The following is a 17263-nucleotide window of genomic DNA, read 5'->3' as shown; positions in this document are numbered from 1 at the left end:
ATCTAATTTTCCATTATCACAATGTGGTGCTGTCCACCTCTTAAGAGAGATCTCTCTTTCTGCTATACCTTTGGACCATAGACATACCTGATAGGGCACACTCCAGATTCTCTGAACCAGCCATTTACTGCTTTGTTTTTAAAGTAAATATCCCGTGCCTCCTAGTTGTTTCATTTTGGAGACTTACTGCTCTGTAGCTCATATAGTTACATGCTACTACCAACAGGTAATGGTTTCCCTGACTGGATTTAGGGTAAATGGTCCAGTGAGGTCACCTGAAACCTCTTCCTGAAAGTTTTAGTCTAAATGCTAGCACATTCGCAAGTCTTTAACCCTTTGAGGCCTCTTGCCCTTGCATATGGCTTACAATGTTTCCTTATCATGACAATAAGTGTTTTCAAGCTACTTATCCTCTAATGGCTATCTTTGACCATTGCCCCCTTCTAAGCTTGGACCTCCTACATGCCCAAGAAACAAGAGTATCTACTTCTGTATTTACAGCTGCTTTACCTGTTTCCTCTTTTTCACAGTAACATACCATAGTACACACTGTTGCTTTTTTAGAGCTGCACATTGGCTAAACAGTCCCCTTGCTTAGGTACCATGTATTTTACATTCCTCATTGGTTCCTGTGAAATATCCCTTAGCAGCTTCACCTGTGCTGTGGATGTGTTTTGATCTTCTACATACTCCCTCTTTATCAATCATAATCAGGGATGGATTACTGACCAGTGCCCAGGAGCCTCTTACTACCAGGGCCTCGTTGAGCCTGGTTCAAAGACTAGGGGCAGTTCACTGCAAATGAAAAATTAAGAGTTAAGGAATTCATTATTTTTGTTTAAAGGACCCTGACAACAGTGTATCTGTTTTTCCTGTTTGTTTTATAAGCAATTTACCTGTCATTATTAGTCCTTTCTGTCTGTGTTGTTTTCCTGGGCTTTGACCAACGAAATTCTGCCCCCTTTAATGCCAGCACCCAAAAACAAAAGCATTGTCATTGAGCTGTTTACCCTATAATAATCACTTGTGGCCATGCTTACTACACCACCACCACTAATGGTCCTGTAGAATACAAATCTTCACACAATCTTTATACAGAGGTACAGCCTCTTGGAATCATTTGGTGCACTTATGTATTTGTTATGTGTTATGTATGTGCTCATCATCCCTGCTGTGTTCTTTGTACTTGTTCTTCCATCACCCTTACTTGTTTCTTTCAGGCTTTCACCATGAGACTTTACAAGTAACACAAAAGATCCCAGGGTTAAGCTTAGTGCCAAAGGGTTTCCCTCAGCCTGAGAGGTGAAATTTTTATATTATATTTGCACTCAATTATTTCAGAAAGGGACTTGTTTTCTGAGCTCTTGGCAGCGTCACTGCCATTTTAACTAACTTTTAGTAAACAAACCTGAAAAGCTCCTTGTCTGGATGATTAGCTTTTTCATACATAATTTTAATATGCTTAATATGAATCTGGCTTGTGACTTTTTCATTACAGTGCTTATACAACCTCATTTCCAAAAAAGTTGGGATGCTGTGCGGAATGTAAATAAAAAAACAGAATGTAATGCTGTGCAAATCATTGAAACCTTATATTTAATTGAAAATAGTACAGAGACAACACAACATATCAAATGTTGAAAATGAGAAATATTATTGTTTCTTTGAAAAACATTTTAAATTTAATGCCAGCAACATGTTTCAAAAAAGTTGGGACAGGTGCATGTTTACCACTGTGTTGCATCACCTCTTCTTTAATAAAAATCATTTGAGAACTGAAGAGACCAATTGTTGTAGTTCTGAAAGTGAAATGTTTGGTAGAATGTGGTTTGGCAATGTCTTGCTGAAATAATAAAGGCCTTCCCTGAAAGAAATGTTGTCTGGATAGCAGCGTATGTTGCTCCAAAATCTGTATATGTCATTCAGCATTAATCTTGCGTTTACAGATGTGCAGAAGTCCTCAGTCCATCTTAAATGAGCTCAGGCTCAGAGAAGGTGGCAGCATTTCTGGATCCTGTTTGTATACAGTGTTGTGAAAAAGTATTTTTCCCTCACCCAATTTTTTCTGTTTTTGCTTTTTTCACACTTCAATGTTTCAGATCATCCATCTAATTTTAATATAAGATAAAGTCAACACGAGTAAATACAAAATGTGTCTTTTAAGTGATCATTTATTGAGGATAAAGATTTATTCAAAACCTATATCACCCATGTGAAAAAGTAATTGCCCCCTAAACCTAATAACTGGTTGTGCCACCCTTGGCAACAACTTGGTAACAACTGCAATCAACATTTGCAATAACTTCCGATAAGTCTTTTACATCACTGTGGAGAAATTTAGGCCCACTCTTCTTTGCAGAATTGTTTTAATTTGGCTGTGTTGGATGGTTTTCAAGCATGAGCTGCTTGTTTAAGGTCTTGCCACAGCATTGCGAAGGGATTCAAATCAGGACTTTGACTCGGCCACTATAAAATCTTTATTTAGTTTCTTTTGAGCCATTCAGAGGTGGACTTGCTTGTGTGCTTCAAATTGTTGTCTTGCTGCATAATCCAACTGCACTTGAACTTTAGGTCACGAACGGATGCGTTTTTTTACTGCTAGAGAGTAGAATTATGACAAGTCGTCCAGGTCCTGCAGAAGCAAAGCAGCACCAGACCATCACACTACCACCACCATGTTTGACGGTGGGTATGATCATTTGGGTTCTTTTGTGATCTCCTGGATGAGTTGTAGATGCACTCTTGGTGAAAATTTGGTAGGGCGGTCACTCCTGGGAAGGTTCACCACTGTTCTAAGTTTTCTCCATTTGAATATAATGGCTCTCACTGTGGTTCACTGGAGTCCCAGAGCCTTAGCAATGACTTTGTAATGCTTTCCAAATTTAGATTTCAACGAAAGCTTGGGGCTTTCTTGTTTTGGCTCCAATAAGTACACTCCTGTGCCTAAATAAATAAATAAATAAATAAATAAATATGGGCCAAGCTCAAATTGGCAAAACACTAAGCTTTTAGTGGTCTTAAGAACAAATCATTAATCAGTAAATCAGCAAGAATTAGATAGATAGATAAAGTACTAGATGAAGTAGATAGTTGAAGTGTTGTAGGTAAACTTTCACTCAGCACTGATGACTTTAAACAGTACAAAAACATTGCCAAACTTGTCTGTTTTTAGTGTGAGACCAAATATTCTCTACTGGGTTTAAAGCTGCACTCTGATCAAGCCAAAACCACTAGACAACATTAGCATTTTTTGTGTCTGTGTATCTGTGCATGTATGTGTTTTGCTTGTTTTTGAAAAAGAGGGAATCTGAGGGTTTTATATGAATTCTAAATAGATATGAATCGTCATGAATATGCAGCACACTTTATTTTTAACTTTTGATGTGTAGTGAGTCATGTGATGTTTACTAGTATTTTCACTATGACATAGAAGACATCACAACATCACTGTTTCAAGCCATGAGAAATTACTTTGTACACTGACATCTGCTGGAGACTGCTGGAGCTTGCAAAGTTAAGTTCTAACTCACTGATTTTCTAACTGACTGATATATATATACTGATACTTGTACATATATGCTGTAGACTGTAATGGTCTACCGTGTCTGTGCTATCATTTCAAACAACTCTGCCTCTTGTCGTCTTGCACGGAATGATACCAAATTTTACTGAAGAAAGAAAGTGATTCCAGTTGATAAACTGGCTGCCCCTGCTGTATAGCTGCACAGTTTCAGTTATTTTTACAGATTTAAAGATTTGAGTGACACAGACCTTCACACACCAAACATGTCTTAGCTGATTGGCCACATTTGGGATAAGAGGAAAATCCTGTAAATCAGTTTTTGGTGATGAATCATTCATGGGTTACTGCTGTAAACATGACAGAACTCCAGCAGCTTTTTTGAACCATTGCAAATCTCTCCTGTCAACATTAATATAGCATCTATAATAGAATTTGCTTCATAATGTTTCATTTTTCACTAAATTTCATACATTTTAAGTGTTCAGTAAGGATGCTTAAATAAAAGGTTAGCTAATCGATTTGGAATGTCGAGTCACTGTAGACTAGCTGTTTTTTTTTTAGAACTTCAAGGTCTTTGCCCCTAGTACACTAAAAGGGACTTTTTAAACTAAAAGGCTTTGTAATGATGTCATTCAGCCAAACACTAGGCTTAAACACAGAAAAATGGCCATATCTGTTGTTTTTCGCCTAAAACCACTAGAGGGCACCACATTCTAAACTTATTGAAGGACTCCTTGCTGATCTATGAGGACACACAGCTTTGTGTGTGTCAGGGTTATTTATCACAAATAGCACACAGCAACACACACATACACAGACTCCCTCTCCCTCATGCTGTTGCTGTATCTGGTGCCTCTGCTGCACTCTGTATTTTCAGAGCATCCATCAACCAAACACACACATGCACACACAAATGTAATCAGAGCCTGGAGGCCACATAATTTAGATCCCACTGGCTGATCCAACTTCTCTGCAGTGACTGAAACCTACCAAGCAGTTATAAAGTAGAGCTCTTACTGAATCACAGATATTTGCATTAATGTTTGTCAATAATGCATTCTTTGCAGCTATATGTCTGTTACCACACACAGTATAACTCAAGTGTGTGTGTTGATAAATAACATTACTGAAGTGGCAAACTGAGGTAGCCCCTCAGTTTGGGCCATAAATGTCAAAACTCTGTCAAAAAACGAGAAAAAAACACCCAAAAATACTAATTTGTACCTCTATAGAATTTCTCTTGACCATTACAGATTAAATATGGACATTTGTAAAAGTTTGTAAAGAACATTCCATACATTGTATTTAAAGCTTGTAACAGACATTAACATATTTTACCTTGTACTCTTTCAATAAAGAGCCCTGGCATAAAGCTGCTGCCACTGTTTTCCCATTTCTAATAACTGGTTAAACTGTGACTTGTATTCATAGTCAGTGACATGTGGGACTTCCAGAAGGCCTAGAGCAGGGGTGTCAGATTGGGTTCCTTCCAGGCCACAGCTATGCAGAGATTAGCGTTTTTAGCCTCTTTTAATACTTTAAATTTAATTCTGAAGGTCTTGCTGAAGAGCTGAATTAGGTGTCTGTAAAGAGGATGAATGCTAAAATGTACTACCTGGTGAAAATAGCTGATGCTGTTAAAAGTTGACACATTAAGGTAAAACTTGCATGTCTAGAAGTTTGTACATGCACAGTGTACATATGACTAAACTTACATAAAAAGTTGACACTCATCTGTGTAGAGGTACAGTTAAACATGCTGTTGCTGGAAAGACATTATCCTATGGAAAGAATTTATCCAGCTGACAAGGAACGAAAAATAGCACCAGATTAATTTCTTTAGATACGGTTTACATTCTACATGGTGATCGTTGAGAATCATTTTAGTCTGACAATTGCTTTAAATTTGTCAGTAATCAATACAACAGGACATATACAGCAAATTCAGAAGTACAAAGGACGCAGACAGAAGAGTACATTAATAGTGCATGATTTTCTTTAGTTAGCAGACTGCCCTGGCCATTCAGAAGCAATGTCTTTTAGCCACCATGGGTTAAACCACAACTGAACAACCAACATAGTTTATCATTAGATCATCATCTTCCATACAAGGTAAATTATTTTCTGCTCAGTGGATGATGTTGGAACAAACTCCTTCAGACTTCTCAGTCATGTCTGTGGCACACATTAAGGCACTCTTGTTTAGCAGAAATGTTACCCAAGTAAAGTAATACAGAGACCTCTCACTGGCCATTTGAGCTGCTAAATGCACTTACTAAATGCTGACTAAAATACTAGGTTGCTAAGCTAGATGCTGCAATGTAACATGTCAACTTTTTTCAGTGTCAACTTTTAACCTTTACAGGTTTATGTGTGAGAAGCCAACTCCAAGAATCTCGTGTCATCTTTTGACCTTGTGACCTATTTTTGTTACACGCAAAAATAGGTCACAATGTGTTTCTCAAAAAAGTGGTCCCATTTGTTGGAAATCAAAATTGGATGATTCCACTGCTGTTGAATCATTCCTGGATCACTGCATTTACTACTATCCATTGTTCTTCGTATAAAACCATAAAGTAGGCACGGACAGATTCCATTGTCCCTTCCTAATTATGTTGGTAGTTAACCTAGCGTGTAAGCCCTTCCGTCCAGGTCCTGAAGGACTAAACAATGGTACAGTTAGCTTGGCTGTGTGAATCTAGACACTACAGGAGATTTTCCAGTGGCTGTTTTGAGATTTTAACCCTTTTGTTTTCCAAGAGTTTAAATACAACAAGCATTCTGATTCTGTTAAATAAGAAAACTCAAAAAAATTACATGCATTTTTTAATTCTCAGAAGCCATGAGGCCTCTGAAAGGAGGGGGACTCCCTTCTGAATTTGTTGTGCTGTTTTCACTGTGATCCACTGACCAGTGACAACAGTTTCCAGTGAGTGGGCTGTCAAATCACAGGTGCTTATACAATCTGTTGAATTTCACAAAAACATGAGTTAATAATCACATAGATCAAAATAATCACACGGGTCATTACTGTACAATTATTTGCCAAGGAGCAACACAATGGAATGACTTGTAAAGCATAATCAGATACATATAAGAAACTCTGGATTTTCTATGTTGGAAAAATACTAACGGTGATGAGAATTATTTAAAAAAAAACAACACTGTCCCTGCAGTCTGAGTTGCTCAGTTGCTTGTGATTAGTGTCCAGTTCCAGATGGTGAACAGCTCGTTCGGAGTCCGGCCTGCTTTTATCAGATAAGATTAAAGCTGGCTTTATTCAACTAATGGAGAAGGTGCCAGGGGACAATGTAACCCCATTTAGCAGGACCCCCCATGGGGATGAGGAGCATGTGTGTTTTAGTGTGTGTACGTAAGTTTGTCTCCCCCTGTCTGAAGCGACCCCCCCACCATACAAACCTCATCCTCTGTTCTCTCCTCTTCTTTTTCTAGGATGTCTCACCCTTGAAGATGAGTAATGATGGTGTCACGCACATACCTCTCCATTCATCATGATCAGGAAAGAGAGAGAGAGTGTGAGGCAGAAAAGAGAGGCAGACAATAAAAGGTAGAGGAGAGAGGAATCGTGATTGATGGTGGAACAAAATTAAGCACTGCTCTTTAGCGTGTGCTCTTAATTATGCTAATGAGATGTCTCCTCTCCAGCGTTGTTCCTTTCCTCGTTCACACTCTTTAGCTCCATCACTTCTTCCTTCATCATTAACATGCCATGTGCACTATGCTGACTTAATCCAGCAATGCTACTTTACAATAGGCGGGTAGCTTTCTATTCAGACTCCTGTTTTCTCCCTTTCTTGGTTCCAGTCTGAAAGGCGTATTCTAATAGAATGTAATGAGCGAGGTCGTGTCTGGCTGTAAGCGGAATATGCAGTCGCTTTGGCCCCAAGTCACCAGTGGGCCCCACAAGCATGTAATTTTTAAAAATATATTGCTTGGTGAAAAAGTGGAGTGAGTCTCTTCTGTAGTCGGCGTCTTGCTTATATCAGGGGCTCTAAGTTTAAACACGTTTTCTCTATGAGAAAAATGAAGTGTTTAATTAACACTAATGTAGTACAACTGCTTTGTCAAACTAAAATATTGTCCTGCGAGCTGTCACTGGAGTACTGGAGTACTGGAGCACTGAATCCTCTGAATTATGAGGTCGTTTAGCAGTCAAAAGATGGAACAATGCTACTACATACAAGCTACAAGCAGGCTAGCACTGAAAAGATGCCGCACGAAAATAACTTTTCACTTAAACTCAACACTGTTATATACCAACACCAACTATTCAAACTGTGCTACTACTGCCAAAGCAACTCAACTACCATATTTGACAAAGCTTGCTGGTTTGCATAAGGTATTTCGGTGAGGTTGCCAATCTTACGACATCAGTTCAGTCAGCAGCAGCGTTAGCATGCAAGTAGCAATATTGGTATTTTGACTCCTTAATGACATCATGATTTGAATGATCTGGTGACATTCTGAGGAAAAATGCCATAAAAAGGTGCTTATTTAGTGATTCTGGGGCTCTGGGCTCCTGAGTGGTGCAACCATTTGGGCTGCATGAAATGACATTTTAGCAAGTAAAATCATCTTATATTTAGTCAATTCATCTAATATTTTTCCATTTTAAGATTGTTGTAAAAGTATTGTAAGGTTATTTAACTTATTTCTAGACATTATTTACTTGAGTAATTTGATCAGGTGATGCTTATCTCACTACACTGGCAGATTATTTTGCTTGTTTTAAGAAATAAGGCTTAAAACAAACATTCTCTGCCAATATAGTTAGATAATTTAGTAGAGAGTAATGTAGAAGTAATGAGTAGTGAGATTACTTAGTCCAGCAAGTAATAAGAGAATCCCAGTACATTGTGAGAGAAGTACTGAATAATTTGTAAGCGAACACTTTTTTAAATAATTACCCAACATTGGAGCTCTCTGTACTATCAGTGACACTAACAATAGTAACAAACTATTTTTACAATGTATATATATTTTGGAATAGTTTATTGGACATCAACCCACACAGTGTATCTAAATTGTATGTTCATGGGACCCAATTGGCACATGGGGACCCTAGGTGTCTGCCTACCTTTGCTTAGTGCAAAGACCGCCCCTGAAGATACAGCAAAAAGCATATCAGCTGTAGAATATTTTTGTTTACCACAGGGCATGACAACAAGAACGCCATTCATTTTTTCACAGTGAAAACCAGACCCAGAGTTCCTAATATGGGCGTGATAGTGACTACAGAATGATAAGAAGACTTCAGAGGTCTATATCCTCGCACAGTTAGGTGTCTGGTAGATCAAATGAAAGTCAGTGGCTAACTAGTATCTAGGATAAGAGGTGTTAGACTAACAAATATTAACTTGGTAGCTAGTTTACTCCCAACTATGAAAACAGTGAAATGAGTCATAAACAACATGAAATGCCTCTTTGGTTGAATTTTTTGTAACAAGGTAATCATGTAGTAATTTAACAAATACTCTTTACACGTTATTGACCTTTTATTGTGTTTACTTTAGCATTTGCCAAACTTTTATACCACATTTCTGTTAAGTGATTTATTCATTTATATTAATTAGTTCTTTTTCATTGCTGCATTTGACATAACATGACTAGCGTGGGTGAGTGGGGATTTACAAAGTTCACATGCATGTTTGGAAGTTCACACCCCACTTCCTGTGGCTAAATCTGCACTGTTGTACATTGTAACCACCTGTAAAGTGATGGGATGAAAAGTGATCTATTTAGATCTATTTAGTTTTGCACTGGAGCTACAGTGCCAGCGTAGCTAACAAATAATGTCCTATTTGGTGCATAGCCGACTGTGTAAACTACATGGCTAAAGCATCACACATGACTTAAATTGTATGAAGTTGTTAACTAATCTGAGACTTGCTTAAGTAGTTTTTGACACTGTATGACATACTGGTATAATTGTGTAAATTATTCCTTTAAGCTGGATCTGTAATCTTGATGGTGATCATAAAAAGTGGGCAGCAATGCTAAACAGTTTTCCCGGCTACACTACTACTGTCTCATCCCTCTGTTTTTCAGACCATGCTCAAGCCTTGCTTACCAAGCTTTACTCTTCTTGTCTTAGAGTTTATCCTAAATGCACCTGTTCCAGTTAAGCAAGGTGTCACACTAGGTGGGTACTATATTGCACTATATTCCACCAAATCAACATCTCGCCATGTTTTCATTATTATCACGTTTCATTTTCACTTTTACTTTTCAATTAAGTGAGATAAATACCTGCACTTGCTTCAACACCCAGCTTCATGTTCACTAAAGTGTCTTTGTTGGTATGAAGAGAAAGTTTGACCTACTTACCGATGTCACAATTTTCCAAATTGTTAAAAACTCAAAAGCACACATTGAAACTCATGACAGTAAGGGTATAAAATGTGTGGGTTTGGCATTTTTCCTGAAGCATGGCATCAGTTGTTACTTTAGTTTTGTGAGTTTTTGAAAAACACTGTATGACATACTGGTATACAGCAATATGTAAACAGCTTTTTATTATTGCAAACTGATACATATCACAAGGATCCCAAGACTGGGATTGAAAACCACTATACCAACTGAACCATATCAACCATGATGACCATGACTGCTGGTGTTTTTCATTAATTAGGTTATGAGGGGTTCTCATGCCTGTACTTGAGCATTAATTTCTGTATGGTGTGCAAAAATAATGAAATCTTGAAGAAAGTGGATTAACAGGGCCTCTGAATAGGAGAGAGTTTAGGGAAAAAAACACTTGCTAATATTTTGAGGTAGTATTGTCAGCAAGTGCACTGAACAGTGTGCAACCTTTTGCTCACAACCCCAGCGTTGTCTTGACTAGAATTCGTCTAAAACCTCTGCAGGAATGTTTCTCCAGGTGCAGGACCAGCCATGGTCTACACTTCCTCTAAGTTCGTCTTCTTCCCATTCACTCCTCCCTCTCATCTCCTCTCCATCATCCCTTCGTTCAGTTTTTTTTCTCTCAGCCACCTCTACGTTCTTCTCCTATTTCCAGGCGTCATATTCACACTCTTGCTTTCCATCTTGTGTGTGTGTAAACAGATCAAGAAGAAACACAGTTTGGTTCGTATGATCAGCGAGAAAATTCTCTCTTTATTGTATTTTTCTGAAAAACAAAAACTGTTGTTTTTTTGTAAGTCTCTGGTGTTACCATTTTCATAATTCTGTACAAGGGGAAAGAGAAAAAAGCACTGCATTAGGTACAGACTGAAATCCTCAAACTAGAAAAAACCTTCAAAATGAAAATTAGAGAAAGTTTACATTACCCATTAGTATTAAGACATTGTCCGAAGTGCAATGGTATAGCTCAGATGAGTTTAAGAGTGGAAAAAAATGAAATAAAAATACTCTATCTTAAACAAACAGTAATATCTTTACAGAGAGTAGAGACACATCTTCTGGTGTATTTAAAGTAGTAAAAACATATTTACAAATAGCCATTCTCATATATATATCTTTTTCATCACATATATAATCAGCACCAGTACAAAATAAAAGCCAAAAAAAAGACAACATTGATGACTTTGACAGAAATGACGAACTACTGTCTGACTTGGTCCCAGGATAGCTGATATTTAAGAACGAGGCTGGAGAGGGCCCGTCACACCCGTCAACCCTCTGAAAAGAGCAACAGCAATACTATGACGCCTTAACACTCCTGAAACACTGCAGATGCTGTGGATGTGTTCCACCTCTCTTTGATGAAGAAATTCAATTTAAAAAAAGGAGCAGTCACCCTATTACATTCCTTAGAAGGTTAGAACAATCAAACTAGATTTAAATAGACTAGCTATGCTGCCATGACACAACACACACAAAGGGGGATAACCTTCCATTCTTCTTCTTCTTCTTTTCTGTAGGATTTCTAAGTCACATCTTCCCAGCTTGCTGAAAAGAATGTGGTGATGAAAACTGAAGGCTTTTTGGTCAGATACTACAGTATGGAGGAACGATAGTAAAGACACTGTGAAACTCAGTATATTGGAACACAACACACAAAGAGAAGCCGTCTCAAACGAGTAAGCTAAGGTTGTGAAGATGGTTTAACAGGCATGGATGGCATCGCCAAATTACAGGTGGTCAAATACAGAGGTTTTACAATTGATCACAAATAAGAACTACGTGAAAATGTTTACAATTTGAGAACATCTCTTATAATGAGTGAGAGAGAGAGAGAGAGAGAGAGCAGAAAGACTGTTAAAATGTGTGTAATTGAGGCCTGTAGAAGTAGTGGGCTTGATCTGATGACCGATCCCCTTTCTGGAATATAGTTTAGCGAGAGAATAGAGATAAAATACATGATTGAAATTGAATTATTGCCAAAATACACTGTCAAAAGATTTGCCTTAAAGGTTGATTTATATTTCTGCAAAGATGCACATAAACATATCTACATTCATGGGCAAGCGTAGGGGTTCACACACAAAACGCATCATGCGAAACTGCAGAGCTGTGCGTCAAGCAAACTCTGACTGGTAGCATTGAGAACCCAAAATCAAAATAGAGCAGTTAGTATTAATTCTTGGGGACAACAGAGGAAAAACGTGAGACTTTCCTCATCCTTTTCTTTGCATTTTGGTTTGGACACTTCCCCCTAGTGCACATGCTCATGTTATGTGCAAGTACTTTGGCACATACCCATGCAAACATCTGCGTATGTCGTCTGCACGTATTCAAAGATACGCAGATGCTGAAGTACAGTAGCAAGAGACCAAAATGACCATTAAATGGAAGTTAATTATTCTTCAGTAAATTCAGTAAATATTTCTGACGAGATCAGGTATGAATACTCCACTTGGCTAAGGGAGAGGAAATATGTGGGGGAAAAAAAACAAGAGTTTTCAAAACTGGAGTTTACCAAATTAAAAGATGGAACTCCAAACAACCATGCAAGCTTTGGTCACCCGTCAGATAAACAGTATTAAGACTTTATCATCACATGAATGTTTTTGATATTACTTGGATCGTGAGAAGCAGAAAGTACAACCAACCTCTAAGACCGAACTTTGGAGTTGTGGAAAAATATCCCTGCAGATTTCTTCGAAAAACTGAAAGCAGGTCTCCTGAAAAGAATGGAAGCTGTAAGAAAAGTAAAATGTGGACCCACTAAAGAATGAAAAATGTGTCGTTGAGGCTTTTGTGTAATTATCTATTAAATATGTTTTAAATAAAATAAAAAATGTTTTCTCCCTATTCCTGATACTGAAAAAAATGAATATTTAGTACGTAACGGTCGTTTTATTAAAAATAAAATAAATAAAGGGTGGTCTCTGACTTCTGTACAGTACTGCACAAAATAAATCGGCTTTTAGACTTTTCATTAATTGACATTTCTGATCAAACAAAACAAACAGAATTCTTCCAATTAGATGGGAATGGTCATTTCTATTTTACTTTTCATTTCTGTGTGAAAGACTAACCTAAACTAAAGTCACTTGTAGAAGCTGTTACGTTCACAGCCCAGCTCTGGATGGCGTGTGTTTGAGAACTGTGTGTTTTCGGCCCATACGGGTGATGCCATGCTTGTGTTCCTAGCTGCCATATGACTTATGAGAAAAACATAATCTCTTCCAGCTTTTTGATTTAAGGTGGAGAGATAAGTTCATAGCTGCCAAGTCTCTTTGATTACTGTTAAGACGCACACACATACAGACACATGGCTAACAGTGGTTGCCCAGCTACAGCAGAACATCCATGATACCCACGCTAAGGGAAAACAAATCATGATGCTTGCAGTGCAAACACAAAAACACATGCATTCACACACACACACACACACACACACACACACACACACACACACGCACACCCACATATACTCTCACACGCAAAGCAAAGCGGAGCGATGGGCCACAACATCAGTTTCCAGAGAGAAGGAGAAGAGAAAGAGATGTAATAGAAGAGTAGAGAAAGAAAAAGGAGGATAATGTTTGGCTTTTCGAATCATTGTTAAAGACAAGGGATCTCTTGGGAAGGTGACTGTGGTTGTATTTTGTTTATGCACTCTCTCTCACACACACAAACACGCTTCACAATTTGTTGGTGACTAACCAAACAGACTTTTGTGGATGAGGGTAACATCTTGTCTAACCAAAACTGAACAAAACTCATTCTGTTTCAGAATTCATTTCAGTTTTTCAGTGTGTCAGTCCTGCGGGAAAGCTCAAGGGAAACTGAATCAGAATCTTTACATTAAAATAAACACTGCAAAACTGGAGGAAAGATGGGCACATGATTAAGTCTAAAGAGACTCGGCTTCTAGAGGAGAGCATAGCTCAGAGATTGTTGGTTTAAATATAGTGACAGCACACGTACAATACACAACATGTAATATTCTTCCCAAATTGTAGAACATTAAATGAAAACAAGAAAACAAAACACATCCATAAATCCTTTCCTTTTTTTCTTTACACTTTTTTCCCGGCCTGTCCCAAAACCTTAGCATGTTTCCATGTTGGCTATTGGCTGGAAAAAAAATCCTCCATCCAACCGTCCGTTGAGTCCAGCTCTGCACCATCCGAAAGGCCGAAAGAGACCCCGCCCCCAGCTCCCGATTGGGCGCCGTAACCGTACGCCAGGTCCTGATTAGACGTCCGTTGGTAGCCTTGCGGCTGACCGCCTGACATATAAGCCCCTCCTCCTGGCCCTGCCCCTGTCATCGCCTGGGCGGAGCCCTGTCCGAAAGCCGTCATGTTGGGCATGCCGCCCTGGCTCATGCTGGGCATCACCATGCCTCGCGGCTGGCCAGTCCGTGGCTGGCCAGCCATGTGCGGCATCATGGGTCCGCCCATGCCAGCTGGGTTCATGGCCCGTGGGTCCACCATGCCCTGGCCCCCCATCCCTTGGGCAAAATGCTGCTTGGGCATTCTTGATGGCTGCCCGCCTTGCATTGGGTAGTTGCTGTTAAACGCCACCATGTCGTTTGTAGTCCTTCCGCCCAGGGCTTGTAGATTTTGCGGCTGCTGCTGCTGCTGTTGGGGCCACCCCTGGCCTCCACCTCCCATCATGCTTTGCAGTCTCTGCGCCTGGGCTTTGGCCATCGGTTGCCCAACACTGCTTGGCTTCATCTGCTGCTGAGACAGCGCGGGGTTCATCAGCATGCCCTGACTGTAGCCGCTGCCCCCAGCCCCGCCCGCTACCATCCCCTGTGTGTTGTTGCCTGAGGGTCTTTGCCCCATGCCCATGCCACCTTGGTTGGGGTGGTGCTGAGGCTGGAGCATCTGCCCCATTCCCGAGTTCATGCCCTGGTACATGCCTGTCTGGCCACCTGCCTGGCTCCCGTAGGCCACGCCCATCTCGCCCTGACCAGGCATGGGGCCAGAGTTCTGCACTGGGGTCATCTGTAGGATGCCTTGGCTCTGCTGCTGCTGCTGCTGCTGTAGGAGGCGAGCGTTCCTCATGTTCTGAAGCGCCTGGTTCCGCGCCGCCATCTCCTGCGCTGTGCCTACAAGGACACATGAGAAGACGTGAGGACCATGTGGCATTCAAAGAAACTTCATCCCTAACATCAGCAATCTTAGCCTTCTGTATTTTGTGTTCCTTTAACCCTTCGCTATGAAACACTAGATTGCTAGAGAGTGCAGATTCTATCCTTTCAGTCAATAATGTATTTTACAATGATTTGTATTTGATGAAAAGTTATTTTGAGAAAATTCTTGTTCAAAACTAAAGAAATTTGAAGAACAAAAAGAAGTACAGACTTAAAAGACTTGAACCTGAAGTGAACCTGTCAAATGTGAGTATAACTGCCTGGGTAACTGTGTAATGAATTATGTAATTATGAAGGCTGGCCCAAACAAGCGTTTTACAGGTTTCGGGATACTCATTGATAGTTCCATCTGATGGAACACATATGCTTCCATATTAAACAGTGCTTCATGGGCTGCTCTAGATTCGCGTTCATCACATCTTTTCCCACATTTGCATGCGAGTGAAGCACGAACTCCTTAGAAACTCCATAAAAATCACACACTCCCACTGTCTACAACATTCTAAACTATATTTTAATTAATATTCTACTATAATGTAAAGATCTTGTTGCTGTGGTAGCCGCAGAGCAGCCCCTGCGCTGTACTAACAGACTGCGGAGGAGATTCTTCTTTGATACAGTGGAAAAATGTTAACGTTATTTCGTCTAAATAAACAGATCTGATGTTTCTGCTGTCAAGTTTTAAAAAAGGAGAAAAATTAGCTAATATTCCCACCTAAGGTGAGTCAAAGACAGTGTGGACTCTTATTGCAAATTTTGTACAGAGCATTTTTCTTATTGCTCAATAATTTAAAGTGTTTCCACACAATTTTTTTTTAGCTTTTAACTTCAACAGCCACATGAAAAGTAGTGCAGTTTGTTTGCTCTGAGATGAAGCCCAATGGATGGCTGGCATTCTTTATATTTTTTTTCTCCGTTTTCCATGTATTAAAAATAACTGTTCTATAGACTCACCTAGTCAAATTAAAAAAAAATTGTTTTTTTGCACACATCCTTTTACAGATAACACACGACTGTACATTTTAATGCACAATTACTGTATATTTTGAGTTCAACATATTGAAAAGTTATGGAACATTTTATATTTTATGTTTCATTTTTTGTCAAACTTGCTATGTTTAAAATACCATATTTAAGTTTGTTCACTGTAAAGGACTTGCATTCATTTAGAAAATCAACAAAACATGTTATTTGACCAGGAGGTGTTCAAACCTTTGCATATTGCTGTATCTAAAGGCCTTTGCTGATGAACCTTATTTTAGGCTACAATTTATATGGCTTCCGAATACTAAACTGAATACCAACGTAACATAGAGTATTCAAATTATTAGGGCCTGCCCTGGTAATAACATGAAAATAATTATGTAATGTATATGAAAAGTATAGAAAAACGACAATAATTAATCTCTAGGCTTATAGGGGTTCATCAGTAAACAGACAGACAATAACTATTAGTAGTACACATTCATTCACTAAAAAACAACCATCAATCCATCAAAACATTCTACATGAAATATAAAGACACACACACATACACAGCAAATCACCAGCACACCATCTGCTGGTACATAAACACAATGAATGGTGCTTCTCTATCAACTTGGAAAGGCTCTATCTGTCCTGATAATCCACGTCGACTTAGACTGAAATTGTACAGAGAAATTCGGGGGGCCAAGTTGCCACGGCAACAGGCAGAGCTTCCAGAGGGAGAAAGAGTTCAATCCTGCCAATAAATATATAAATAAATAAACAAACAAACAGAAGCAGGTGATGCTTTGAGGAGAGGAAGCTGGAGTGCAGAGTGGAGAGGAGTGAGCTTTCAGGGGCTGAAACTGAGCCCATGGGCAACTCCACTATCACTACAGGAGTGCATGTGTGTGTGTATTCTTTAGATTTGAGTAGTACACAGTATTACACTGTGAAGCAGAATTTATGGCTCATCCAGCTTGTGGTGATGTATCTTCTGGAGATAATTTGCTCCCAGCAGGTGTGTTGAATTTTCATCCGAAGCGAGTGACAAAAACAATGGTGTTCAACCAAACAAACATTGTTATGCTGCCACATTAACATGCTCAGTAGATGCAACGAACGACGGATTAATTACGCTGTCAACTTACAAAACTCGGGTGCTCATTTCCTCAAGAACACTTTCTTTAAGAACAGCAGTTCACCTATAATTTAAATTAGAAATAAAAGATAGTGTGTTC

General features: G+C 39.2%; 1 protein-coding gene across 1 annotated transcript in view; it reads right to left on the bottom strand.

Moving 5' to 3' along the window:
• Window positions 1-13982: 13982 nt before the first annotated feature.
• The window catches only part of maml3 (mastermind-like transcriptional coactivator 3), a 163471-nt gene continuing 160190 nt past the window's right edge, over window positions 13983-17263 (bottom strand). Inside the window, 1 exon segment of the mRNA XM_036574839.1 lies at window positions 13983-15011. Within this exon segment, the coding sequence (XP_036430732.1) occupies window positions 14026-15011 (986 nt within the window). The 3' untranslated portion in view covers window positions 13983-14025.

The sequence above is a fragment of the Colossoma macropomum genome, unplaced genomic scaffold (assembly GCF_904425465.1).
Source record: "Colossoma macropomum unplaced genomic scaffold, Colossoma_macropomum, whole genome shotgun sequence".
NCBI lineage: Eukaryota > Metazoa > Chordata > Actinopteri > Characiformes > Serrasalmidae > Colossoma > Colossoma macropomum.
Note: the sequence above shows the minus strand (reverse complement) of the source record. Positions and strands in the feature narration are given on the sequence as shown.